At 52.9% G+C, this 27,127-nt stretch overlaps 3 protein-coding genes across 3 annotated transcripts; 1 reads left to right on the forward strand and 2 right to left on the reverse strand.

Annotated features, from left to right (window-relative positions):
- Positions 1-2,200: 2,200 nt before the first annotated feature.
- LIME1 (Lck interacting transmembrane adaptor 1) lies at positions 2,201-4,382 on the reverse strand. Its single transcript, XM_035343642.1, is given in 7 exon segments — positions 2,201-2,554; positions 2,556-2,671; positions 3,011-3,430; positions 3,590-3,677; positions 3,765-3,816; positions 4,190-4,254; positions 4,256-4,382. Coding segments are annotated over 7 exon segments (1,137 nt in total). The 5' UTR covers positions 4,376-4,382; the 3' UTR covers positions 2,201-2,278.
- Positions 4,383-8,999: 4,617 nt separating this feature from the next.
- Positions 9,000-16,112, reverse strand: ZGPAT (zinc finger CCCH-type and G-patch domain containing). Its single transcript, XM_035343572.1, has 6 exons — positions 15,403-16,112; positions 14,339-14,472; positions 13,494-13,652; positions 12,345-12,476; positions 11,114-11,531; positions 9,000-10,679 (listed from the first exon to the last, which is right to left on the reverse strand). The coding sequence occupies exons 1-6, from the start codon at positions 16,044-16,046 to the stop codon at positions 10,541-10,543; spliced, it is 1,626 nt and encodes a 541-aa protein (XP_035199463.1). The 5' UTR covers positions 16,047-16,112; the 3' UTR covers positions 9,000-10,540.
- Positions 16,113-16,415: 303 nt separating this feature from the next.
- Positions 16,416-27,062, forward strand: ARFRP1 (ADP ribosylation factor related protein 1). Its single transcript, XM_035343629.1, has 8 exons — positions 16,416-16,554; positions 17,492-17,591; positions 17,978-18,065; positions 18,430-18,512; positions 18,980-19,061; positions 19,507-19,577; positions 24,654-24,754; positions 26,162-27,062. Exons 2-8 carry the CDS (start codon positions 17,499-17,501, stop codon positions 26,247-26,249), a joined length of 606 nt encoding a protein of 201 aa, XP_035199520.1. The 5' UTR covers positions 16,416-16,554; positions 17,492-17,498; the 3' UTR covers positions 26,250-27,062.
- Positions 27,063-27,127: the final 65 nt, after the last annotated feature.

Below are 27,127 nucleotides of genomic sequence, written 5' to 3' on the forward strand. Positions count from 1 at the left end.
GTATGGGGCTGTATGGGGCTGTATGGGCACAGACTGTATGGGATATAGGGCTGTATGGGTGCAAACTGTATGGGATAGAGGGCTGTATGGGATACGGGGCTCTATGGGATTATAGGGCTGTATGGGAAATAGGTCTGTATGGAATATGGAGCTGTATGGGATACAGCGCTGTACGGGCACAGGCTGTGTGGGATATAGGGCTGTATGGGAGCAGGCTAAATGGGGTTTGGAGCCGTACAGGCTGCAGTGCTCTATGTGGGGTACGGAGCCACTCAGCGGGCACAGCTCCGGCTGCGGGGCTGTTGTGGGTGCAGAGCCCCGGGGCTGCCTGCGCCATACGATGTGTGAAGCCGTACGGGCTGCCGAGCCACGGGCTGCACGGGGCGCGGAGGCACACGGCGTGCCGGGCCATATAGCGTGCAGCATGGTGTGCAGCACCACAAAATGCGTGCTCCGTGCAGCGGCGTGCAGCAAAGCGTGCAGCTCAGCGCCGTACAGCCCGCAGGGCAGCACACCCTACAGCGTGCAGCACAGCACCCTACAATGTGCAGCACAGCACCCTACAATGTGCAGCATAGCACCCTACAGCGTGCAGCACAGCACCCTACAGCGTGCAGCACCCTACAGCGTGCAGCACAGCACCCTACAAGGTGCAGCATAGCACCCTACAGCATGCAGCACCCTACAGCATACAGCGCAGCACCCTACTTGCACCGTACCTACTTGCAGCTCCCTGCAGCACGCTGGGCTCCTGCTCGCTCCCCCTTGTGGGACCAGCACCGTCCAGCACCGTCCCCTTGCAGCGGGATGGGGACCCCAGGCCCAGCACGGGCTGGCGCAGAGGGGCAGGAGGCTGCAGCCTGCAGGGCCCGGCTGTGCCAGGGCAGGGAGGGGGCTTGGTGGTGCCAGCCCTGCCCGATCTCGCTGACACCACGGTGTGGACCCCGCCTGTAAGACCCCATGGTGATGTTTCAGGATTCTTCATTTGCCACGCTGTTTTGGGAGGCGTATTTCCATCGCCCCAAGGACTGGGAAGCTGCTCTTGCATTTCACTGGGAGCATGCCAGGCAGAATGGGACTTGAAGGTGACAGCACCCCTGCAAATGGGGCTTTTTTTTTTTTTTTTTTTTTTGGCTGCTGTGGTGCTGCTGGGGCAGGTCTGGGAGATGATTTGGCCACCGAGCTCATCGAGAGCGATTGAAAGTTGTCCCTGCTTTGGTGTGCGGAGCCTGCCTCTCCTGGGGAGGCAGCGCAGTGATTCCCACGTCCCAACCCTCCCGGACCTCATGGGTCCCATCTCTCCCTAGGGGCAAAGCAGCTCTGGGACTGCAAGGATGTGCTCAGGTGCAGGGCTGGTGCAGCCCAAATGCAGCTCCCAGGGGATTCGGCTGATGCGGGAGGGACACAGCCCTCGAGAGCTGCCGGGATGGGGAGACGGGGATGGAGGAAAGGGGACGGAAAAAAAGGGGACAGGGAAATGACGCAGCCCGCGGGTGAGCCCACGTGTGGCAGCATCGCCACGAGCCATCCTGTGCCCTTTTCTATCGGGGCCCCCATCTCGCAGGGGGATGGGATGGGAGCAGCTGCCGGGGCCGACTGTGCTATCTCACAGGCCTGTGGTTTGGCATCTAGCACAGCCCCGGCACGAACACCCCGCTGCCTCCCCGCCTGCCGCGGGTTTAACGTCCCCAGGCTGCGGCGGGCCTTGTGCTGAGCGCCGTGTTTTCGCTTTTCATCTCCTCGCCTGCTTCAATCGAGGGCAAAGCCGGCGGAGGCGGGCGCACGGCTTCCTTCCTTCCTGCTGCGCCGCGGTGCCCGGCCGGGCATCCCATCCCCTGCCAGGGCCACAGCCGTCCCGCAGCAGAGCCCACGGCCACCTCTGCCTCGCACCACGGTCACGGCCACAGCCACAGTGCCTCCACACATAGCTCTGGGGACACCGAGGGAGGGAGCGAAGCATCCCGTCCTGGCTCGTGGCATCGCCCTGCCACTGATCCTGCAGCCCAGGTCCACCACGGGGCTGGCTCGGAGCCCTGCCAGCACCGGCCCCAAGGGACATCCCCTGCAAATGCCCTGTCTGGGGCATCCCGACATCAACCCGCAGGCACAGGCTGGGACGGGACAAGGACGCTTGAGGAAAAGTGATGTAAAATATATACAGAGAGCTCAGCACCGCCTTGGTGCGCGCCCGTCCCCACCGAGCCACCGCCGGCCCCAGCCTGGGGGACCTGTGCCGCGATGGCACCCGTCCGTCCATCCATCCGTCCGTCTGTCCGCACTATAGGTTGGTGATGTACACCTCCAGCCCGTTGGCAGCCGGCCTGCCGGAGGCTCGCCGGGATTCCCCTGCCCAAATCTCGCCAACGCTTTCGTAGAGGTTCTCGTGGGGTCCGGGCTTTCCCCCCTTGTCCCGCTTCGCCGCCTTCTTCCAGGTCACGTCCACGGCCTCGTAGTCCGGGTCGGGGCCGCGGGCGCGGGCAGTCCAGGCCCTCTCGTTGATGGACTCGTAGCAGGGCTCAGGGGGGGCTGCGGACCAGCAGCCAGCCGGGGGGGGGCTCCTCCTGGGCTGGGGGCAACTGCCCGGTCCCCCCTTGCCCCACAGCCCTCGGGGACGTAGCGGGGCCCTGGCTCTTCTTCTTGGTGGCTTTGCACACCGTGGAGTACATGTCTTCTACCTGGGGAGGGAAGGGGGTGGTGTGAGGGGGACGACCCCAAGGTCCCCCCCAGGGCATTCCCATGCCCGGGCCCCCCAGTGCCTGGCACAGCCCCCGGCGGGGTGACGGCACCCATGGGTCCCCCGCTTGGTGCACCACCTGGGAACCTTTTGCAGGGCACGGAGCAGCACCCGGGCATTGCCTCCCTGCCCCCCGGCTCCATCCTGTGCCCCCCGCCCCCCAAAAAAGCTGCTGTTAAAACAGAGCAGCCTTTGGCTACCCTCCTCCAGACAGGGGGCTCATGGGGAGGGTGTTCTGCACCCCCCCCACCCAGCGAGCCCCTCACAGCACCGTACCTTCAGCTGGGGGGGGGGCATTGCCCGCGCCCTCCCAGCACCGGGGGGCTGCGGGAGGCCCCCCCACGGCCCCATCCTGCTCCTCGCTGGGCGCCGTCTTCTTCACCTTGCGGACGCAGGCGTAGTCACCAGCCCCGCGCCTGGCCTGCGGTGGGGACGCCCGGGTCCCCGTGGTGGGAGCGGGGGGCGCGGGGGCTTCCTCACCCCCCACCGCCAAGCACTCGTAGACCGTGTCCTGCGCCGGGCGTCGCGGCGGGGCGAAGAGAAGGTTGGAGTAGGTCTGGTCGGGGGCCGGGGGCTCGGGGACAGGGATCTGGGGCAGCTCACGGTGCAGGAGGACGCTGATGCCGGAGCTGTGCAGGGAGTCGGGGCCCGGGGGGGCCGAGGCAGGGGGGAAATCGAGGCTGGCGGGTCGCTGGTCTGCGGGGAGAGCAGAGATGGGGGCATGGGGACAGAGCAGGCACTGCGGTGAGCGTGCACGCACAGGGCGCACGGGGACCAAGGGTGCCCACGGGGCGTGCTTGGTCCACGGGACACAAGAGCGCCCCCCCCAGCACCCTGAGCTCCGGGGGCACTCACTGTCATCCCTGGCCTTCACCCGGTACAGCTCGTGCAGCTTCGTGTCCGACTTGCTGAGCGAGCGCAGCTGTGTCTGTCTGAGCAGGGACTGCGGGGGGGGGGGGACACGCAGGGATCAGGCTGGGGCCGGGATGCCCGGAGCTCCCCGTTCCGAGCCTGCCCCCCCTGCACTTACCTCGTCCACCAGCTTCACCCCATCCGGAGGGACCTTCTTCCTCCTGCCCTGGCTGCGGGAGAAGCAGGAGTGAGCCGGGGCAGGCGGCTGAGCAGCAGACACCCAGAGCCCCCGCCTGGCATCGCCGTGCGCCCCTTCCCGCAGCAGCACCCCTGAACCACCCCCCCTGCTCCACCTCCAGCCTCCACATCCATCCCAAACCCCGGCGTGCGGCGCCCCGGGACCCCCTGAGCATCCCCCCAGCATCAACTCCCTGTGGGTAGCTCAGCCTCGTGGGCTCCTACGGGGCCACAGCCTCATCCCCTGCCCGGCTCCTTTGGGTGCAGGACCCCCCCCCCTCGGTGGGCAGCCAGAGCCGCAGCAGGGCCCAGGGGGGAGGAAGCAGCCCCCAAGCGCACCCCCAGCACCGGGGGCAAGGCGCGTACCGGCGGCAGGCAGCGCACAGGGCGCCCACGTAGACCAGGAGGCCGAGCAGGGCCAGGGCAGCGAGCAGGGCCGGCAGGAGCGGGGGGGCCCGGCAGCCCCTCGCCGCGGGCTGCAGCCATGGGGGAGCCGCTTCCGAAACCGCCGTGGGTCAAGCTGTGGGGAGAGAAAACACGAGTGGGGGCCATGCGCCCTGCTCTGCGGCAGGAACAGCGCTCCCGCCGCCCTGCCACCGTTCCTTGCGGGGCCCCACGGAGCAGCCGGCGCCCCGGAGGCTTCTCCTAACATCTGGGGGGAGCAGGCACTGGGGACCCCCTTTTCTGGCCAGCTGCTGCCTTCCTAGAGGCTCCAACTCTGGCCAGCACGGTGGAAACACCCCACGGCGGGTGCTCTGCTTCTGGAAAGCAAAGCTCTAGATTTTGGTTCTTTTTAGGAAAGAACCACCTCAGAATTCAAGCTCCCAAGATCTTCATTTGGAGACTCGCAGCAGACGCCCCAGAAACATCACCAGGGCCAGACAACGACTGGGTCAGAAAAGCGGGGAAGTACTCGGCGAGGTCACCAAGACACGGGGGACAGCAAGGGCCACCAAGGCTGACTGCGATGACGTGGCGTGGCCCTGGGGACACAGACAGGGAGAGGACTCAGCTTCCCGGAACGGGGGAGAGCTTCAGCCCTAGGGCCGCCCCCAGTTCTGCATCCGGGGGGGTGCACACCGGGGCACCCCCCTGCTGCAGCGGCTCCCCGCCATGGGCACACAGCAGCACGGTCCCCGTGCATCCTCCTGCACCAGCACCCTGGTTTGCGGCTGCAGAAGAGCAGAAAACACCCAAGAACAGGAGGTGGGGAGGTGTCGGGCAGCCCGGCACGCAGAGCAGAGGCTCCCCAGCCCTCTGGGAGCCCCCACCCGTCCCAGCGGGGATCTTGACCCAGCAGTCACCGCTCACCGAGCATCGGCAACACCCAACGTCCCCGTCCCTGCTCGCTGAGCCCAGCCCACGTGTCCGGCACCAGGGTGCATCCACGACGTGCCCACAGCTCAGGCTTCTCTCCCCCAGCTCTCCCCCTCGTCCCCCGGGAGCAGCACGGGCCTGGGAAGGACCTCGGGAGCCAAGGTTTGGCCCCGCCGAGGGACACATCTCTCCCCCCCGTGCTCCTGGTGCCACACACGAGCATGTTTGGCGCATCTTTACCCAGCTAAACGGGCACGTCTTCGCCCTTTTTATCTGAGAACTTCCCACACCTTTGGAAACTTCGCCGGCTGCAGCCTTAACCCCCGGAGAGCAATTATTTCAATGCAGAAACGGAGACAGAGACGTGGAGGGGACTAACCGGGCTGGACAGACTGGCTTAGATCAGAGCTGGGAAGGAAACCCGGCTCTCTCCGCGACGTTTTAATTAGACAACACGGCTTTTCTGTCTGAGCATACATTACACGGATTACCTGCAACACAGGCAGGCGCTTGAGACAATCCTGGCTGAACTCGTTTGGCTTATTACAGCGACAGGATCACAGGCTGCCAAAGCAACTGCACCCAGGGCAGGAGGGAAGAGCAGGCTCTGAAATTCAGCAGACAAAATTACAACGAGGTGCAAGGGCTGGAGGCTGACGGCAAAATCGGAATCCAAGCGTGAACTTTTAAGGCCGAGGAAAGCACACGCTGCGATTTCCAGCCTTGAATTTTTAAGGTTCAAACGCGAGGATGCTTCCTGAGCTGGGGTTAACGCGGAGAAATTCTTGTGACCCACTTTGCCAATCCTTTCCTTTGCGCAGGAGGGTCTGTGGTTGCTCTTGAGCTGTCGACCCAAGAAAACGTCTCTGGCCCACTCAGGTTCAGGAGTCACTGGGAGAAGGCACTTTGGGGACAGCGGGTCGGTTCCCCCAGAGTTACAAATCAGAGACCCGATGCTGGAAAACCCCGTGCCTGACTGAGACGAGACCGAGCAGGTCTGCAAGCCGAGGATTTCGACAGACCTCCTGAAACGTGCAACCTAATTTCCTGCCAATAACGCCATGGATCTCCACGTCCCGGGGCCATTCTTCGGGGCAAGAGACTCAGCAGCCGGCATTTCGTAAGGCGCTGGCTCCACAAGCCACGATGGCTTTGATGGCAGCAGGTACGTGGGCGCCACGCGCACCCGAGGAGGAACAGCTCCATTTCGTGACAGCCGAGCACCGGCACGAAGTCGGTTTGCGACTCCAGGATGTGCGAGCTGGTTTTTTTTTTTTTTTTCCGTCTCCAAAACGCCGGTGCTACAAACGGGTCGAGTTTCTCAGCTGGGCCTCGTGACAAAGACATGAAATTTCCTGTAAAATTAAGTCCTGCTGCTGACGGTTCTGCCCGGCCTCTGATCCATCTAGCCTGATAAGAGCGCGTGCCATGCTCGGCGTGGTGGGAGGGAAGTCCGTGAAACTACCGCGAGCACGTTTGCAGGGAAGCGGGACAAACATTCGGAGCTGATTTCCATCTGCGACGGTGGCCAAGGCTGCAGCTGACACAGGCTTGGTACCCTGGGGACTCGTACTGAAAAAAGGCTCAAGAAGCAGAAGTAGATTTTAGTTGTTTTTTTTTTTTTTTTCCAGTTACGAAGTGAAAGCCTCGTAGCAGTTAGTTAGCAAAGCTTAACCTGCCTGAGATGGCAGGATGCGATTAGTAAATCTTAGGAATATTTCAAAGGAGGAGCAGGCACAAGGTCTCGCTCCCTTCGCTCGTGTTTCTGCAGAAGAGGCGGGCTCCGAGGAGGAGATTTCACAGCCGAGCGCCTGCTGAGGCATTTCATTCAGAAAGGGCCAAGGGCATTTCTAAACGCCCGCCCCAAACACCACAGAACTTGGACGAACTCTTCTAAGCCCCGATCGCTACCGAGACGCCGGTCTGGCTTTTGAGAAAACAAAACTCATCTTCAAACCCTCAGGCAGGCGACCCTTCCGTCCACACCGCGTGGCTTTGGTCGAGGCTGAAATCCTTTCAGCATTCTTCTTTCTTCCCAGCCCCGTGCGACTGCTGGATGCACGCTCGGGCAGAGGAATGGCTTCCGAGCAGCAGCCGGGAGCTGGCCAGAGGCATTTTCTGCAGAGCTGAGCCACAGCAGGACTCCAGCTCCGCCGCGACCTCGGTGCTGCAGCGGGAGGCAGCCAGGTTCCAGGAGGCAGTAGGAGGGCAGGCAGGAGATGCGTGGTTTTTTTTTTTCCAGAATCACCTGCCTACCCCTGTGGATTTCTTGCCACAAATGCAGCACAGTTTGACAGAACTTCAGATTAACAAAAGGCAGCGTTCAGTGCCCGCGCTCTCTCAAGCCTCTGTAGATCCCCACCTGCAGCCAGGAGCTCAGCATTTCCCCCAAGAGCTCTTCCGGATGCAAGCAAAACTCTAAGCCTCCCTCCCTACAAGGTAACTGATTTTTCTTCTCCTTGAAGAAAAAAAAAAAAGCATCCCATAATTTCTGAACTAAACAATTCGTTCAGCGTGAAGTGCTCCGCTCCCCCCCCAGCCCCCAGATTCAAGCCCTGGGATCCCAGCAGCACGGCCACGTTCAAGCACCTTTGCTTCCTTCCCGAGCCCAGATGCTACCAGAGCGACAAGCCGTTAAGCTGCAGCAAGCCCTCAGACCTCCCCGCAGCTGGCTGGAAGTTTTACCCGGCCAACGCTTCAGCTCGGGGGCATTCGAAATACGAAGCCTGCCCGTCCAGCCTGGCTAGCTCCAACAGCTCCTCTGCCGAGGCTGCGGCGTGGGTTAAAGATATCTCCCAGCCCTGGTTTAGATGTAGGTACCCAAGTTTGGCAGGCAAGAAAGTAACCAGCACTTACTTTGCAGGAACTCAAAAGCCGGTGAGGGAGAACCAAAATCCAACCATGCTCTGTTCCTTGCCAGTCAATCCGGAGAACTTCGTTCCCTTTACTCCACAGAATTAGTCCTAATTAGCGGCTCCCAAAGATTTCGAGCATCTCGATGCCAGCTGTCCCGCTCCTCTCCAGCTCTCGAGCAGGCAGCTCTGTGCAGATACCATGCAGCACAATACCACAGCTCGCTTCCTGGCCTGCAGAGGCTGTTGCTTCACCCAGCAGTAGGCTGGGTTTGCTCCCCGCCTTGGCTCCGCGAGCAGCGCCGCAAACGGGCTCTGCAGGCGCCCAGCACGCACGAGCACCCTCTGCCGCTCCCCTGCTCCCACGGAGCTGCTTTTAGAGGCAGCCGAATATCCCCAGGTGAATATAAAGAAAGAAAGGCTCGCCACACGTGATCGTTACCTTGCAAATGAACAGCGCCTAACGAGGACAGAGGGAAAAAAAACACACAACGCTTTATTCGCCAGGGACGTGAACTGTCCCGGGTGGGAGGCAACAGCCTCTTGAATGGAAGTCTGACAAGTGAAGCTGTGGGAAATCCCAAGGAAGGATGAAAATAAAGGCAGCTGGGACGCGGGGCTGATGCACCCAGCTGGTACGGAGATGATACTGAGCAGCGTTGGAGCACAAAACAAACCCAAGACATTTCGCTGCCCGGCTCAGCTCAGTCACGGGCCACTTCAGCAAGCGGCCGTGCTGAGCTGGGCGCACTGATCCTCGTCAGCACTCGAGTGTGGGAAACGAACAGCGTCGGGGAGGGAAGGGCACTGAGCAGCTACTGTTAAACCCCGAGTTAAACCCAGAGCGTGGAGAGCACGAATTCAGAACAGTGAAGAGACCACAGCCAATTCGGGCAGAAACCGGGGGATGCCGATGTGCTCGAGGCGCCCACGTCGCCCTTCGCGTCTGCACGGTGCCCATCACCACGGGATCCAAGGCTGTCGAGAGGAAAGAGACACTAAGAGGCTTCCTGAAGACATTCACCTTGTTTATTTTTGCTGTCGCTCTGTGTTTTCTGAGGTGTGTCTGCAGTAATGCTAAATCCCACATGACTTCTGCAGCTCTGATCGTATCTCCTCCAGCCTCAGATTTTCTGGTTAGCTTTGGCAGTGAATCAGACAGGTCTGGCCCTACAAGGTGGTGCAGCCCTGCCCAGGCTGACAGCTTCGTAATTTTCTTAGAAACAGATTAAAAAGATGGGGCATTAAGGGAGCAGAACTTTTCGTGAGAAAAATGACTCACGGAATAAAAGGAAACTGATTATTTTTTTTTAACTTGAGAAAAAAAATGTGTCCTTAAGATACTGGCATGAAATTGCTAACGATTTAAGAAAAAAAAACACAACACAGTTACAATGCACAAGTGCCACCAGAAAGAGAGTCTGATGAAACCACCATCTCCCCCGTGGGGAGGGCTGGCTGCTGCTAACCCCGAATACAACCCTGGGGAGAAAACATCCTTCGTGTCCGAGGGCTGCCCGTGGTGCAGGGAAGGGCACTTGGCTTGCGTCCTGCTTCCAGCACTGCCCGAGGCTCCCCCCCCAGGCAGAGCCGTGCGCTCAGCACACACAGACCTCCCGGTCTTTGTGCTCATCCTGAGCCCGGGCTGAGCTGGGAGCGGGTCCTGAGGGTTTTTAATAAAAGGACCTGTGTTCAGAGAGCCACCTGGGACAGAACAACTCAAGTAACAGTGGCAGAAGCACGAGGTTCCCCACCGAGATGTTCCTGTCTCGGAGGTTTGAGGACCTGGTACTCTGCTGCCTTACTCTCCCAGCTTTGGCACTCTGCTTGTGGAACCACGCAGCTTTCTGTGCCAAGTGGGTGAGCGAGGCTGCAGCACGTCCTAGGGATGCTCCTACAGCCAAACGGGAAACATATCAGACGTGAGGCCTCCGGTACCACCTCTGAGCTGCCACTTCTCTCTCTATGCATTACACCAGGTATAAAGAAACTGCTCCTAAAAAACGGAGTTCTCAGATAAATCCCAAAGAACAGGAGGCAGAGAGCAGCTGAAGCAGTTTGCCATCGCTGTTTTGCACCCAGCACGCGCCTTTTCTGCTCTGCCACAACGTGCCTGGGACCCTGCCTCCACTTGTCTTCATCAGCTGGCTGCAAACACAAGCCACAGCTGATGGCAGGATGTGGGGCTTTCAAAGCCCCTCCTCGGCTGGTTCGTTGCCAGCAGTGATCACCCGAGCAGCTACGCGCTCTGGATGGAGGTGCTGCTGCAGTGATAACAGGAAAGAAGTGTGCACGATAGCAGAGAATCGTATTTCTTGTAGCTGGTCCTTATACAAGGCTCAGGGCCGGACGGATGTGTGCTTCTCCCCCTCCCAGCAGAGCTCAGAAGCAGCTCCTTTTGGAAACCGCTGCTTTTCAGCCCAATTTTCAGGCTGGGCAGGCAGACCGAGAGCCAGAAGAGCAGGATGGCTCACCCAGGCTCTAAGGCCACGAGCACAGGGGCTGGCTAGAAAGATAATTCACTGCAGTCAACCGCCTTCCTCGAGGACTAGAACTCAGTCATCTTCTTGTGAGTGTCTGCTTTCTTCTGCTCCCGCTGCAGACTGGCTTCCTGCGCCTGCAGCTGCCCCAGCTGTTTGTGAGCATTAGCCAGCTTCTCCTCCAGCTGAGCAGTTGCAACGCTGTGCCTGAAAGCAAAAAGCATTACAGCAACGTCACCCTGCGTGGTAAAGGCAGAGGCTCGGCCCCGTCCCAGGAGGGTTTTCCCTTTCCTGTGGGATTAGCCCAAGGAAGAGAGGAAGGCCCCGGCCTAGGCTAGAACGCGTCCTCCTGTGATGCTCAGCAGCAGCCCTGCAGAGCTGGGCATGGGGAGGAAAGGACTCGGTCCCTTCCCTCAGAGGGCTCCTCTTTTCCCCACAGCCTGAATTCCAGGCAAAGGACCCCAGACACATCCGTCAGTGCCCAAGCTGGGCTGAAACACACGTTAAAGTCTCTCCTCTCTGCTTCCCCGCAGCTCTGTTCTGGCCATTCGCTCCCCCTGTACCTCATTTCAAGCCCATCCCTTCTCAGACACGCCACGAGCCCTCAGTTCATCCCGTGGCCCCACAGAATTTTTTCCTACCGTCCAATGTTGCGTGCCAGGGCCTGCTGGATTCCTCTGATATCCTTCTGCGTCTGTTCAATCTTCTCCATTGTCTGGAAGAGGCGGACGCTCAGGGCCTTCTTGGTGCTCTTGCTAGCATGGTAGATCTCTTTGCTGTTCCTCTCGGGCAGCGCCACACCTCCAGCCTTCTCCCCGGTGCTTTTCCCTCTCAGTTTCTCATTCAAAAAGTCAAAAACATTGCGGGGTGCCTTGCGGCTGCCACCAGAGGACCGGCCAGTGTTATTTCCCTTTGCCCGGCATTTCTTCGGGTTGCCGGGGTCCAGCCTCCCCTGCTTCTTCCTCTGAAGTACCTCGGCACACTGGTCGAGGGATTTCCCTCGAGGAAGGACCACGGCCTGCACCGGCTCCACTCTGCCCTCAGAATTCTTCCCCAGCCCTGAAAAGCAAAGGCCATGAGACACCAAGTTAATACCCAAGGAAGGACATCCCCTCTCCAAACCACTTCCCACCACAAACACAGTGACAAGAACAAAACGGGCTTTTGGGGTACAAAACGCTGCAACCGCCACCAGAGGGGGAGCAGCACCGACCGCAGCCCGGCGGTGGAGGTGACAGCAGGAGCCTCTGACTGCAGAAGATACGAGGTGAAAGCCCAAGGCCATCCATCAGGCCGGTTTCTGGGAAACAAGGCTCAGCCTTCCATTCTCAGCTTCTCAAGCCAGGTTCTTTTTAGAACTGGTTTGGTTCCTCTGGGAGAACTGGAGACGAACGCAAGCAGCAGACCGGCCTCCTAAAGCCCCCAAGGCTCAATACCATTTGCGTACTAAGAAGCGAGTTCAGCAGGCTTTGAAGTCTGTGTCTAGAGCCGGGAGATGCTTTAACACAGACATCAGAAGCTTCGCAGATCAGTTCCCTTCTTCCTAAAGCCTTTGAACATCTCACACACCAGTTCTCACGGCTTTAATCATGAACTTGACCATGGCTCTAAACGCCTCCAATTCCTGCTGTTACCATGCAGGGGCTGGGGCACACATGTGCCTTTGATTAGCTAGTTACCCCTTCTCGCCTGCTCACACTTCCAGCCGGGGTGATTCGTCGCAGAGCTTGAGCCTTATCTAACAGGCAACAGCTACGAAAGGCTTTAGCCTTGTCTAAAACCTTGTTTTTCTTAGCTAGCTTTAGGGTCCATCACGAGGCTGAGATAAAGAGGCAGCAGGGCCCTCGCGCCACCCCGACCACCTTCTCTTACCTTTTCCAAACTCGTATCCCATCTGGGCAAGCAGTTTGGAGCCGATGCCACGAGTATGGGCTTCCCAGCCACCAAAAGAGGAGCTGCACGCAGGAGCCCATTCCCCATTCTCCGGGACCCCCGAATCGATCACTGCGCCACAGAAGAGACAAACAAGTGAAAAACAGCAACGAAGCTGCTGTGCAAAACCTTTATGAGCATGAAACCCCTCACAGGGCATCACGACGTACTTCTCCTGCCCCAGAGCCATTCCGCAGCTCCTCCGGCCTTACCTGGTTCCTACCGAGCTGCCACCTTCACAGACACTGCCTGGTGAGTTACCCACATGAGAGATCTCGCTTGATTTAATGCATGCACCACCTCATAGTTCCAGGGAGAATCACCCTGATGTTTGTTTCCTTCCTTCTGGGATGCTCAAACCAACCCATGCCACCCCAGGAAAGTTTGGCACTGGCGCAGGCAATAGTTACTCGGGCCTCCAGCTCACGTCTCCAGTACGAGACTCCTCTAGGCAGTATGCTAACGAGGTGTTATTAGGAACCAATAAGCTCTATTAGGCTAAATTTAAAGAGCTCTAGGACACGAGTTTGTCCCTGGGACGTAACCGGGACACCAGCACAGGCACACAGCTGTTTGTGGAAGCTCGGAGAAGCCACTTGGGCTGGGTCAGCTTTCAGCAGTCAAACAGGACGTGGCTGGTACTTGTCGAGGCACTGGGAGGTCCAAACACTCCTAATGACTGGAGTCTTGCACTCTGGGGTCATGCAGCTACACGAAGGTCCCACAGAGACTTAAAAGTCTTGTTATGCTTATTAGCTCAGCTCAGCCACCCACATGAAAAAGAGACTCGGAGCTCGAACTCTGCTCTAAAACACTGCGCCCTCTACTTCCACGCGCTGGGAGTTCCCACGGAAACGTCCAACCCTCGTTAGACACGTAACGCGCAGAAAACAAAGGTTTGGCTTTGCAGCTGTAACAGCAGATACTTAATGGTCTCTGTCTCTCAGCAACGGAAAGAAGAGATCACCACTCCTTCATCAGAAGTGACACACTTGTGAGGAAAGCTTCAGGAGAAGCCATTCCAGGTCCCAGACAGGAAGGCAGACCAAGATCACAGGGCGCTTCTGCTCCCACCCCCTCCACTCTCACCTTTCGCGTAACCAGAATCATCAATGCTGTCTTCATCAGACTCAGCAGAGGAGGCACCGTCTTCACTTCGCAGCGGGGGAATGATGCTATCCCCTTCCACGACAGCTTCCTTTAGCAGCAGGGAATCGAACTTCACCGTGTAATAACCGCTGTCGATATCTAGAGAAGAAAAAGCAAGGACCAAACGTTCAGGAAGGCCCAAGGAATACGTGGTTAGAAAATCTGGTCTTTCCTTTTGCTTTAGGTTTCTGCCTAGAGGGGAGACAAAGGCAATGAGAAGCTATTTTCACAGTGCCTGGGCTGATACTTTAAGCTTTTTTTAATTAAGATGGAGATGGGTTGCTGAAAACAGCACTAAAAAGAAGCTTGACATTCCCTCTGTGCCAACAACAGCCAAAGAAAGGAAGGAAAGACACGATAAACCCTCACCCTTCCCTTCTCAGGACAGAGGGGAGCCTGTATCCACAGCTGACGGGCCAGGCCAGCTCCCGGGGCCTTTTTATTTTTTTAAGCAAGAACAGATTACTGCAACTGTAACCTAATATGCATGCAAGTTCCTGCAATACCTGTCTCCTTTCCTACACGGCTACGTAATCATTTCTGCACATTCCTGCTCTTTAAGCCACCTTTTTGTCCAACGCTCTCCTGTTTCCTCCTGTTCCCTCTCCAAGCTTTACGTAACTCAGAACTTTCTCTCAGCTACCTCAAGATTTCCCGTTTTGGGCAGGAACCACGTAGTCAGCATTTTTCTGTTACCAACCAAAACACTCCAGTTTAATTTACTGAAGCACGGGCGTTCGTTTTCCACGCGGAATCCTGGCAGAGCACATTCAAACACGACTCACCAGTTATTTTTGCAGTGTACCAAATTCCGTCGCTGTGCTTCGCCAGGCAGGCCGAGCCCACCTCCAGAGTGCTCAGGTTGGGCTCCTGAAAGGGCTGAAGCTCCTCCACGGACACCACCTGCCCGTGCGAAAACCTGCCGGAGGGGGCAAAGAGGAATTAGATCTACCTCGACTGAACTGGCTTTAAATTCACAGGAACGGGTTGCCCAGGGAGGTGGTGGAATTGCTGTCCCTGGAGGTGTTTAGGGGCAGATGTGCTTAGGGACACGTTTAGGGGGTGAGACCGGTGGTGGGGGACGGGTGGACTACAAGACCTTCGAGGTTTCTTCCAACCCTAACGATTCTGTAAAGAAAAACGCCTCCCCCCCCTTAAAGGGAAGGGGAAGAAGTTGTCAGCAGGGGTGAATCTGCGCCAGTAGTTACAGGTTTGTCACGCGTTATTTCAGTGACACGAGTTACTCGTTTTTAATCTTAAACTTATCGTTTACACCATGTAAAACAGGAGGCATCTCACCCCAGGGAATTAAGGTTGCTTTGTAAGCAAGACATCCATTAAAAAAATAAATCAGAGACCCCTTGAGATGAACAGGATCACACAAATGCGGGTCTCTAGCCCAGCCTCCTGCTCAAAGCACAGCTTCAGAGGCCGAGTAGGTTGCTCGAGGCCTCATCGAGCTCAGCTCTGGACACCTCCGAAGATGGAGCCTCCACAACGTCTCCGTGCAAATGGGGCAACTTACGCACCATCGACGGTCAGTCTTTGGTGGTTTTGTTTAACCAATTAATACATTATTAATTTAGCTATTCAAATGATCAGGTAAGATCTCTGCAGCTTGCCCACGGGGTTTTCCCTTTCATCTCTGCGTTAGCTGAGGACAGCAGCCACACGGTTTGATGCCACTGCTCACCACATACACCACGCTTTAAAAACGTGACCAACAAGACAAAATTCCAGGGGTTACAAAACCCAAAGGTGGAGCATTCAGAGGAGGTTCCTCCCTCCGAACAAGGCCTTTGGCAACAGCAAGGCCACAAGCCCCCTCCCGCTCCTTTTTCTTCTTTACCGACAGTTCTCTTTAAATCTGCATTTGTCATCCAAGAAGAACGGACACGGCTTCAAGGACTTGTGAGTTGGATAGAGGTACAGCACTCTGACTCCTGCGCTGCCATCTTCCAGGTACTCTGTCCCCACAATCATGGCGTTATGGTACTCCAGTGTCCCCCAGGAGCTGTAGTACGGGGCTTTGACCTTCATCCCACTCAACTCCTCCTCCTCCTCCTCCTCCCTGTCAGACTCCTCCTCCTCTTCACTGCCCTTCGACTCCCTTTTGTCCTTGCTCTCATCTCCCTTTGAGGATATCTCGCTGCTTTCAGCTGCAGGCTTGTCATCAGTTCCCAGCTCAGCAATGGCTTCCTTGAAGGCAGCGTACTCCTCGTCCTGGGCAGAGCTTTCTGGGCTGACACCGTGCTCCAGCAGACCTCCCGGCGAGGAAGAAGAAGCGTTTGTGTCTAGCGTGGCCAGCAGCTTGCTCTTTTTCACGGACACCAGGCTGGACTCGGTCAGCTCTATCAGCTGCTTCAAATCCTCCTGCAGCTGAACCAGGTCCGACTGCTGCGACGGGTCCAGGCCGGCGCCCAGCGCCAGCTCCACCTGCCGCAGCTGCGCGTTGTAGGCGCGGATCGCGGCCTCCAGGCTCTCCTCGTCCATCCCCGGCGCCGTGACGGGGCCTTCGGCCGCCTCCCGCCCGGGCAGCCGGGAGGCAGCGGCTAGGTCCCGCTCCCTCCCTCGGCGGCAGCCTGACGGCCTTCCCGGGAGCCTCGGAGCCACCGGGGAGCTGCCGCAGCCCGGCCCCGGTCCCCCCGCCCGGCCCGGCTCCACACAACCCCCGCCGCCCTACAGAGCGGCCGCCGCCGCCATGACACCTCGCCACCTTCCGCCCTCCCGTAACGTCACTTCCGGCTTCTCTCCCCCCTCCGCACCCTGCACCACTTCACCCGCTGTCCCCTCTCTCTGCGCCTGCGCACTCGGTGCGTGCAGAGGGTGCTTGTGGCGCTGAGCATCCTGGGAGTTGTAGTTCAACGGGCCTTACCCGCGCTGCCCTCGCCGCCCCGCCAGAACTACGCTTCCCAGAGTGCCCCGCGAGGGATGGCGCCGGCGGCCGGTGCGGAGGGGGAGCGCGGAGGCGGCGGGTGACGGGAGGCGGCCTCGGTGCCCGGTGAGGGGCCGCGGGCCCGGGGCTGGGCCCGCTGGGTACGGGGAGGGGGGGCTGGGCCCTGAGTTCTGAGGGGTGGCGGGGCCGGGCCGGGCCTGGCCTGTGGCGGCAGGCAGGGCCCCCCCGCTCCGCTTTGGAGCGTTTCTGTTTATTTTGGAGCGTTTTCTGTTTATTTTGGCCTCGGGGCGCCTCCGGTAACCGGTTCCAGAGGCCCGGAGCCGGTGTCGTGGCGGGTGCCCCGCTGCTGCCTTCCAGCGAGCCTCTGACCTGTGCAAACCCACCAGCAACACGGTGCCTGCCCGCGCAGGCGTCGCCTGGGTTTGTGCTGCGCTTTTGGCGATGGAAATTAATTGTTTCACGGCGCTGTGAGATAACAACGCGCTGGTGCTGAGGGCACGGTCACAGAAAAGGGTTAACGCTGAGATAGGTGGGGGTTCACAGGCCGCTGTGCCCTGTGTGGCTGCTGAGATCCCACGCCACTGTCACAGGGGTCGGGAGCAAGGCGTGAGGGCGCTGACCTGCTCGTTCCTGCCCAACACTCTCCTCCTGGCTATGCCATTGCCTTCCTCTTTTTTTTCTGCAGGTCTTATATGTACCGTAAAAGACTTTCAGGCTGTCTTTAGCTTTCCTTTAAGCCCCAAAGCAAACGGGAGTTTTGAAATGAGAACTGAGTCTGCAGAGGATGCTGTGCTCTGTGCGGTGAAGCAGAGGTTGAGCTGCTTGGAAAATCATCCCCCACTTGCATGCATTTGCAAATACGATCTCTGCTGGGTCCGTGATTTTCCTGAGGTTGCCACAAATACAAGAGTTACTGATTTTTTTAAAAAAAAGCATAATTTATTTATTTTGCGTTGGGAAGAAATTAGGTTGTGAAATGAAAGGTTTCTGGAAATGACCTTAATGATCATGTTTGTTAACGATTTCCTGGCATTTGTTGCAGGAGCAGGATGTATACTTTGCTGTCTGGGCTCTATAAATACATGTTCCAGAGGGATGAGTACTGCATCTTGATCCTTGGTTTGGACAATGCTGGTAAAACGGTGAGTGTTTATTACCCATCGCATGGAGATCGCATGCAATCCCAAACATCCCCGTCCTCCAAAGGTAAAACTTCCAACAGACAGGTCGGTCTTACTTCATCTGGAATGTGAGTTATTTTAGCGACGTTACCCCCACAGAATCAACTTTTCCTTCGTATTTAAATTCAGCGTAAGGGTTTTGGGGGGTGGAGCTGAGGCTTTGATAATCCCGTAATCACCCGTGATCCCTTCTTGCTTTGCTAGGGAGCAAGAACTGTGGGTTGCTCCCAGGTAGGGCAGTATCTGTTGGAAAAGGAGTCTGCAGTAATGAAAAGGCAGGTTTGGGGTGGAATTGCCCAAGCTAGTAAAATATTTGAGAGTAAGTACTTTTTCACGTTCCTTTTCAGACATTTCTTGAACAAACTAAAACTCGATTTAACAAGAACTACAAAGGGATGAGTTTATCCAAAATCACAACCACTGTAGGCTTAAACAGTAAGTAAATCTCTGGATTATTTTTTTTTCAGCTTTTTCACAGTTAGAGAACAGCTGAGTCTTAGATGTTTGAGGTATTCGAAAGCTGACAAGATCAAAGTAGTTCCTGGAAACGGAGGTCTGATCTCCCAACTCTTCCCGTGTCTTTTTGTGAGAGAATAAAATTGCTTCTGAGAAAGAAAACTCAAAAGTCTTACAAAAATAAAATAAAAATAGCTATCCCCCTTCAGTGCTAAGCTCGGAGGTTAAGTTAAATTTTTGGTGGAGTTCTTTGGCCTGACTCTTAGGGGGATGTGCAGGCGTCGGCGCTTTAGAGAACACCTTCAGGTTTCACTGGATCGCTTTTTTTCTTCTTTCCCTCTAGTTGGTACTATCGATGTTGGCAAAACTCGGCTAATGTTTTGGGATCTGGGAGGCCAGGAGGAGCTGCAGTCTCTTTGGGACAAGGTTGGAGATGTGTTTTGTCTTTGATGAATGTTTTTGTCCCTTTCAGAATTGCAGGGCTATGATCTCTAACCATACAGGCTTCCTGGTAACCTTAGTCTTCAGCATTAACAACTTTCTCAGAGATTCAAGTGTATCTATGCCAGATCAGCAAAGACTTTGCTTGGCATTTGCATTCTTGCTTACAGACAGCAATTACCGACCTGTATAAGGTTGTGGTGGCACAAAGAAGCTTTTCAGTGGTGGGGGCCAGGTGTATTTTTTCCCGTTTCCTTCAGCAGGGCTTCAAACAGAACAGGCAATGCGTTTTATGTGCCACCATTCTCCTCTCCAGACATACATGATGTAAACATCTGGCTCTGACTGGTTGATCTCTTCACACATATCAAAATTTTACCAAATTAAAAATATCGAGAAGCAGAACCAATGGTGCTAGCTGCTCCGTACACTAATACCTGTTATCCTTTCAGTATTACGCTGAATCTCACGGAGTGATCTATGTCATTGACTCCACTGATGAGGAGAGGCTCTCAGAATCTAAAAGAGCTTTTGGTGAGTACGCGGTGTTTTAGCTGTACTGTGACTTCACCATGCGTTGTGGCACAGTTCTCATCGCTACGTTGTCTGCTCCTTGTCCTTGAAGTAAGCTGTGTGGCCTGTTGATGACACACTGGTAGTACTTTTGTACCTTTGCCTAATAAACGACTGTGTTTCTGAGGCAGAAGTGTTGGAATTCTGTCTGGTAACACAAGACTTGGTTTCATTGCCGATAGTGACCTTGAATCCCTTTTGTGCTTATGTTAATTATTTTGGATTTTTTCCTTATTTTGTATTTATCACCTAGTTAATTCTCAGTAATGTGCTTTGAGCATTACAAATGAAACTATAAGACAAGGAGGAGCCTCTTGCTTCTTCAGGCAAGAGATGTCTTACCTTTTTTCAACTTTGTCTTCCAAACCTGCCTAAACGTCTCTGGTTTTGTTCCTGTGCTTTACAGAGAAGATGATTACTAGTGAAGCTCTGGAAGGAGTTCCCATTCTGGTGTTGGCTAACAAGCAGGATGTAGAGGTAAGATTATTGCAGACATGCTTCTTAAATGAGCAAATGGGCCTTGAGAAGTTGGGCTCTGCGTTTGTGTTAAATGTACGTGACAACCCTGGACTGATGCCTATAGAACCTTCCTGCTGCTGGCAATAATTGCTTTGAGTTTAGTTCTCAGTTGTTCCTTTCTCTTCCAACACTTTCCCAGTGGCACAGGTAAGCTTAGTGCAGAGACATCCATCCCAGCTGCTTTCAGCCTTTTATGGACAGATGATGCAGCTACGGGAGGGCTTTCATGCGCCGTGACTTGGCATCTTGATACGATTTTTCCTGTTTATTCAGCAAAACAATATTTAGTGAACTTTGTTTATGCTGCTCCTAGTAAGAGCACAGCAAACGTATGTGAAGAAATACTGTCCTTAGTCAGATAACATCTGTTCAGTGAAACCTCTCTGTTGTAGAGCCTTCTGTCACAGACAGCAGTAAATGGCAACGAATGCTTTTTTCTTGAAAATAATTGAACTGTAAAACTGTGCTTGACAAGTTTGGGGGTGCTGTGGTGTGACCATTAGGTGATGCACCCAGGGCAGTCCCTGCCTTTCCCAGCACTGGGAAAGAGAATTGGGAAAGGGAAGAGAGAGCCTGAAGTGGTCGTGGTACCTCCCATATTTTACTTCCTTTTCCTTTCGTGCATTGTACTGGAATTCCAGAACGGCAGTTTGAGAGATCAGTCTCTAGATGGAGCTAGAAACTTGCTGTAGAATTTGGAGTGCCAGCCTTCAGGGCTGTGATCCGTATCTGTTTCAAAGTATGCCAGTGCTTCCCAGCTTCTTCCCCTGGACTTTACACCTCTCAGGGAGTGTACTTGTAGGAAGTACTTGGGAGTTCCACAGAAATCACTTTGGCTATAAAGGAGGATTTCATTATGTTTCTGTTCTACAACACAATAGATCTTTTGGACGATAGTAAGGTTATCTAGCCGTAGAAATAAAATAAAATTCCGCTTAAGAGGCAGCATGAGATTAAGAGCCAGGACTCCTGATTTCTGCTCCTGACGTTGCTGTGAACTCTAGTATCTGGGGAAATTAGTGATCTTTTCTGTGTGGAACCTAGAACATGAACTCATGTTTCCATGCCACACTGCAGCTCTGTAGCAGCGAGCAGTAAGCAGCACTCTTATCTTTAGCTCTTGAGAACTGAACTACATGCAGTGACTTGGAAAGCTGTTCAGTTTTCCTTATGGGCGTATATTCATTTTTGTTATGGGCATTCTACAAAGGCCAGCTCTTCTGGCACCCTCGCTGGGCTAATGAACAAATGGACTTCTGTACGTGACTAGAAAGAGGTATTTGGAACAGGCTCTTAAGATAAAACCTACGAATGACTCCTTCCCGCTGTAGAGGCTCTGAGACCAGCCTGCAGATTTACTGCCTTCATTTGGTCACAGACCTGTGACGAGATCAGCAAGGCTGTACAGCCTGGAGGTAGATCAGTTTCCAAGAAATACCGAAATTCCACATTTAGGGGTGTACTCCTGAGAGTGATCACGTGAACGCAGAGCAAAGGGACACCGAAGCTCGTACCAAGTATTAAATGGGCTATAGTCTATTATTCCCGAATAATTATTTGGGCTCTTAAGCAAGGTTCAGAAAACTGGAAGGTCTGTTTCTCTTCCACTGACCTAGCAGAAGTGAAGACCCCTGGAAGGAAATCGCCCACTGCAGGATTATCATCGGCAGAGATTTTTCTGCTCTGGATCTCCAGACATGTAATTGTGGTGGAGAATTCTCCCCACGATTCCTCAGTTTCAACAGGGATCATAGCGAGGGAAGATAAATGATGTCTTAACCTTACTGGTATTTGTGGATGCAAGATAATCTACATTGATTACATCTTTAAAAGCCAGAAGAATGCTTGTGGTGAAATGTATCAGAATTCTGACAGAGATTTACATTCCTGACAACAAGCTAAAAAAATTCGGACTCAGTGCCTGAAAGCACATAAAGCATAAGATTTTTTTTGGCTCAGAAGCTAAATTCCTTGTAGAAAAAAAATCCTCTGTTAATAGTCACAACTCGAGTAGGTTGCATCCACACAGCACTGCCTGGGTGGTGGCTGGCAGTGTCAGGGGGTGGGATACAGGCACAGATGAGGAAAAAAACTGAATATCCTGATAATAGCATAGATTAATTTTCCCATACAAGAAACGTGCTCTGTGTTTAGCAGAGGCTTCAGTACTAGATCATTTTGTAATTCATTAAAATACTGAGTCAAATGTGTGTTGTGGGAGGCTTTTGTTGTGTTCTAAGAGAGCTATGGCTTTGCTGGGGACTTAGATATCGAATATTTCACGTGGACTCTCAAGTCAGAACGCCACCTTGGAAAACATTAGGCAGTTTTGCTCTACCAACTGTTTACTGCAGAGAAAGCTGCAAAATGGGAATTTTTTGTTGCCGTTTTGATGTGAATACAGTTGCTTAAAGGTTTTCACAAGCTCTGCGTTTCTGAGCTGTGAAATGAACAGTTAAAACTTGGGGATAGAATGGCCGATTTTGGATTACTGTTAAAAATAGTAGAAAAAGTGGGCTAAAAAATAGTCTATGGGAAGAATTAAGCGTTGCCTGATGTCTATGGCAGGAAGTATTGCCTTCTAGTTGTAAGATGAATTTTGGAAATGTAATCTGAAAGCCCCTTGAGTGATGGAAAGACTTGTGTCTTTGAAAAACAGGAGTCATGGTGACTGGCAGCACCTCTCTGAAGTCTCGTCGTGTTATCTTCATGATACAGATGTTAGAAAATAAGGCACGATGGCCATTCTAAATTCCAAGTCACAAAATACTGCAGCTTCCCTGATAAATTAGTCTTAATTTAAAATGAACTTGTAACAAAAATGTAGCACCGACAATAGGTCAGGCTAGATAGACTGTGCCTTGAAGAGCCTTTGTGGGAAGATGATTTTAGAGTTCGTTCTTGAGGGGAAGTTGAGATAGAAGTGTGACTCTTGGAGTTGTGAGTTTTCCCGGGTGCGGTAGATAACATTGCTCAGAAGGTCGTCTGTGGATTTTATTATTGTAATGTTACGCTGTTTACGTTATCACAGATCCAGTTTGCCTAGTTTGCTCTTGATTTGTGTGGTTTCAGTTGGGAAATGAAACGCATCTGTAAACAAATACATTGTAATGGAGACAGGGAGGAGGAGAAGAGGGGAACTTAGAAGCCACAGATGACATTTTCTTCTGAGCACGAGAAGCTCAAATGCTCCTTGTTGAAATGATGGGCGAGCTGTCTCTTCCTCTGCTGTAAGACAAGATTCCAGCCCATGGCTTCCCCTTGAACAGTAACACAAGGCTTCTCTGAATCAGTAGCTCCATGGCCTTGTCCTCTCTGCTGTGCTGCTGTACTTCATCCCACAGGGAAAAAGATGTGCCTTAGAACACGCGTAGGGTCACGGTGCAGTGACATCCTACTACAACAAATGTAAGCGGTGTAAAGTCTCCTCAAGCAAAACCCTTCCTGAAATAAATCCCTGTGGTGATCAATGGCTGGACAGCTTCGTGGAGGTTAGAGCAGGCCACCGTTGCACCAGGGAGCGAGAAAAGGAAGCGACTGGAATGGATTAAGGTGGAAAGAAAATGGTCACAGCAGCTGTAAGCTACACGTGGACGTCTTAAAGGTGACAAGGTGAAGGAGATAGGTTCGCTGTGCTGCTGGACGTGTACAGGTTTCCTGGGGATTTTTGGGAAGTTCATTGCCTGAATGCTTTGCAAACAGAAGTAAAGAACAGTGTTGCAATGCTCTGCACCATTATTTTCTACCTTTCCTATGCTTTTTCTCAGATTGCCTTTCTAAAAGTTCTGAAACATCATCCAGACAAGGAAAAAATCACTATACTATGGCACTAAACTGTGATGCATTAAAGTGTATTTCAGGAAATGTTCGTTCATTTTCAGCTCCTTTAGGGTTTAACCCTCCTGCTGCCAAGTGTCACTTACTGAAAAAAAAAACCCTCCTCCCCAGTTACTGGGGGACTTGTCTGGAACTCTGGCTTTAATCAGGGAGTGATTGGTCCTGCCTTTCTTATTTGGCAGTGAATATCGTGTCAAAAGTAAATGGCATCTTTTAGAAACTTGCAGAGAATGATCATTTGGTAGTGACCTCTTGCCCATCTTCCAGGCATACTGGTATGAATTCCAGCTCCCGAGTCCAGTCTGACTCCTATGAAGTCAGTATTTGATATATATTTATATTAAATTTATTTATTTGCAACTATTTATCCTACGGATGACAGGTCATCGTTTTGAATTTGACACTTTTCATTTGGCAGAAATCTTGAAATAAGTTGTTACGGCTCTGGTGCAAGACATGCATGGTGTTTCTGGACACGCTGTCAAGCTTATTAATTGAAGCTGCTAGTTTGAAATGTAACATAGGTCATAAGAAAGTACAGTCATCAAAAATTGCACAACTAATGGATTCTTCACGACGGAAAGTCACAAGTCTGCACTGAAGGGCACTGGGTGAATTGGGTGTCGTTAAACTCCCCTCAAGCCATTTCTTAAGAACCGCTCTTAGAGTTATAAGCTCTGAAATGTGCTTATCACACAGTCATCCTCACAGTAGTTTCCTATATCTAATTTCTCCAGAAGCAGTGTTTTGCAAAACTGCGAACAAATAATTGGTATCATTGATTTCCATCTTTTACTGAGTTAAGGCCCAGGCTTAGAGAAGACTGAATTTCTGTTTGTATCTAATCTGTACTTCCAAAGTATCCTTCCACATGGACCAATCCTGAAGACTTACAAAGATCTGACATGGCATTTGAGTGAAACGTGTTTGAGCCTCACAGGAATGCCAAAATCTCTTGGCGAAGAGAGGAAGAAAGCTGGGCTCGGGGCTAGCTAAAATCCTGAAGTGGCTTGTCCAGGGCTTCTGAGAGCAAGCGAGCCCTGAGATCAGAAAAGGATTTTCTATGCTAGTGCGTAAGGGGGTTTAATACATTGACCGAAGCAGCACTGTGGACGTGGTAGGATTAATTTTGGAATGTCACTGTCTCTTGTAATGTAGAAAAAAAAAAAAAAAGCTCTTCCTTGATTTCCTTTGCAGACTTGTCTGTCAATACCTGACATCAAGACAGCATTTAGTGACTGCATTAACAAAATCGGGAAGAGAGACTGCCTGACACAAGCCTGCTCTGCTCTTACTGGGTGAGTATGAGAACGGACGGTGTGCTGGCTGACTGAACAGCTGCAGGGTGTCGTACAAGCAGAACGGCGTTACAGGATAACCCCTCAAAGGGAGCTGCGCTTCCTTCTGCGCAGTGACAGACATTTGGTTGTGAACATCGGATTCGCATCAGGTCAGCAGTTTCACGTGTAGGTTCCTTCTGTAAAACCTGATGAAAATGTACCAGCCTGCTCTACGCATTGGCTCAGAGCAGTGGGACTCGGTGGCATTTGGAGCTGTTGGTTCTTCTCCTTTATCGTCCCCTCTCCCTGCAAAATAATCCTCGCAGTGGTTGGTTTGCTACAGCTCCCAGCGTTTATGTAAGAAGTCAGCTGGAAGTACAGCTGTTTATGACACTGCCAGGGCAACGGGGGGTGTTACATCGTTAGTGGAGTAATTAAGCTCTTGCTTTCATATCTTTTGGTGTGCAGATGACCTTTGTTCCGTAGATAATACCATATATATAACAGTCTCTAAGAGAGTTGGTACACTAGGAAATCGTGCAGTTTAAGGTGCAGTGACTAGAACAGACCAAAATTTGGGGGACTGGAATTCTTCTTCATGCCTACACAGCTGCCTACCATTACCTTGACCAAGCCACTCAATTCCCAACATCTTAGCATCGCTATTGCACATTGTGTCTGTAATATAATAAAAAAATTAAAGCTCAAATATAAGCTGTAATATAATACAGGCTACTGCAAAAGGGTAAGCAAAGCCTTTTAAACTGTGAGAAAAACCTCTGCTGCCTGCGTTGCTGAGAATCAAATGTCATTAAGCAGACGATGACCACAAGAGCAATGGTTAGGAACTGGCTAGAAGAGAAGTATTAGATAATAATCTTACGAAATGTAACCTTTACCATTCTCATGCTTTTTGTACAAACACTTCTAGTTTTGATCGGTGTGGAATTTCCTTTCAAAATTTCATTTTGAGTTTGCAGTAATAAAAACCTTGCAGAAGTCCTGGCTGGGAAGCTGTACAGGCCAGTGAGTTGCTTGGCAGCCCTGCACAGATGATTTATAGAAGTTTGGAGCCAGGATCGGAGTATGTGATAAAAGTAGCCTGAGACTTGCAGCAAAATAACCTCAAGCCAGCTGACTGTCAAGTAGTTTGATGCTTGTTCATCTCAACATTTCCACAGAGCTGATGACTAACTAGACTGGATGTAGACTTGTAGAAACAACTGAAAAATAAAAGATGAAGTTCAAATACCGAATAAAAAGAAATGAGGTCCCCATTGTTTGGGTGCATGAGAAACTATCATAGGAATGCCACTGCGTAAGTGCAGGGCAGAACCCTTCGCTTGCTCTCGTAAGTGGTCAGTTAGGGACTACGTGAGCCGTGTTCTTGTGTTTTAATCTTGCCTGTGTATCCTCTTTCCGTAGCAAAGGAGTGAACGAGGGAATTGAATGGATGGTGAAGTGCGTGGTGAGGAACATTCACCGACCTCCAAGAAAGAAGGACATAACGTAAGAAATTCCACACCAGCCAAGAAATGGACAGTCTCTTTCCACACAGTTTAGTGTTTTCTTCAAAGAAGGTGGTCCACCAGATTTCTATTACACCTGATTCTTTCCTAAGTTTGGAGACAAACATTCTCTTTCTGTGTCTAAAAAACTTGAGCAAAGAATTCCAACTGGGGTGGAGGGCGAATCTCCTACATCAAATACTAAGTCATTGGCCTAAGATCATAGACTGTGTGGCAATCCACACTTTATTGCAGATGCAAAGGACTTCATTTTCTACTGTATTACTCCGTGATTCGTGGTTTATTAGTCTAATGGGCTAGAGGCCAGTAACACGGAACTCTCCTCCCTCGAAGGAACTGGGCAGGTGAATATGAAAGGGGAGGGAGCCTGGGGAACGCCTGTCGCTCCTGCCTGAGAAGACACCTTGCTGCTCCAGCCCCATGGTTACTACAGGTGGTGTTACTGTCCCTGTTATGCTGTTAATTGTATAACGGGGAGAGACAGTGTTGATTATAACTCAATTTTCAGTTGGCACCTTGATTCCTGACTTTTACCTGTGGTAAATGGAAGCCAGCATCAGCACAGTGGTACCCTGTTTAAAAAGGGTGTTCGTAACAGTACGGGAACTCCGGAAGCACTGCCTTGCTTTGACTGCCAGTCTCTCTGCCGTGCGTTCTCTTTAATTGTAAGAATAATTGATCATCTCCTGTAACTGGAACAAATTGAGGCCCTCTTTGTGTAATTTCTAGGCCAAAAGCTGAACCTCTAGGCAGGGAGAAATCAGTATGCAATAAAGTTTCCTGCTCCTTTGAACTTGTCTTTCTGAAACAGCTGATGAGTCTTTTAAGTTCAGAAACAGTGTTACTTAGCCCTCTAGGTGGT

Source organism: Oxyura jamaicensis, chromosome 20, assembly GCF_011077185.1.
Source record: "Oxyura jamaicensis isolate SHBP4307 breed ruddy duck chromosome 20, BPBGC_Ojam_1.0, whole genome shotgun sequence".
Classification (NCBI taxonomy): domain Eukaryota; kingdom Metazoa; phylum Chordata; class Aves; order Anseriformes; family Anatidae; genus Oxyura; species Oxyura jamaicensis.

What these genes read in the sequence shown, in the direction of transcription:
- ZGPAT (XM_035343572.1), bottom strand. Translation starts at nt 16,046, where the DNA reads ATGGACGAGGAGAGCCTGGAGGCCGCGATCCGCGCCTACAACGCGCAG. An exon ending in TGATTCTGGTTACGCGAAAG is followed by an intron (nt 12,477 to 13,493) that starts GTGAGAGTGGAG and finishes TCTGTGGCGCAG; the next exon opens with TGATCGATTCGGGGGTCCCG. An exon ending in GGGATACGAGTTTGGAAAAG is followed by an intron (nt 11,532 to 12,344) that starts GTAAGAGAAGGT and finishes TTTGCTTTTCAG; the next exon opens with GGCTGGGGAAGAATTCTGAG.
- ARFRP1 (XM_035343629.1), top strand. Translation starts at nt 17,499, where the DNA reads ATGTATACTTTGCTGTCTGGGCTCTATAAATACATGTTCCAGAGGGAT. An exon ending in AACCACTGTAGGCTTAAACA is followed by an intron (nt 18,066 to 18,429) that starts GTAAGTAAATCT and finishes CTTTCCCTCTAG; the next exon opens with TTGGTACTATCGATGTTGGC. An exon ending in CTAACAAGCAGGATGTAGAG is followed by an intron (nt 19,578 to 24,653) that starts GTAAGATTATTG and finishes TTTCCTTTGCAG; the next exon opens with ACTTGTCTGTCAATACCTGA.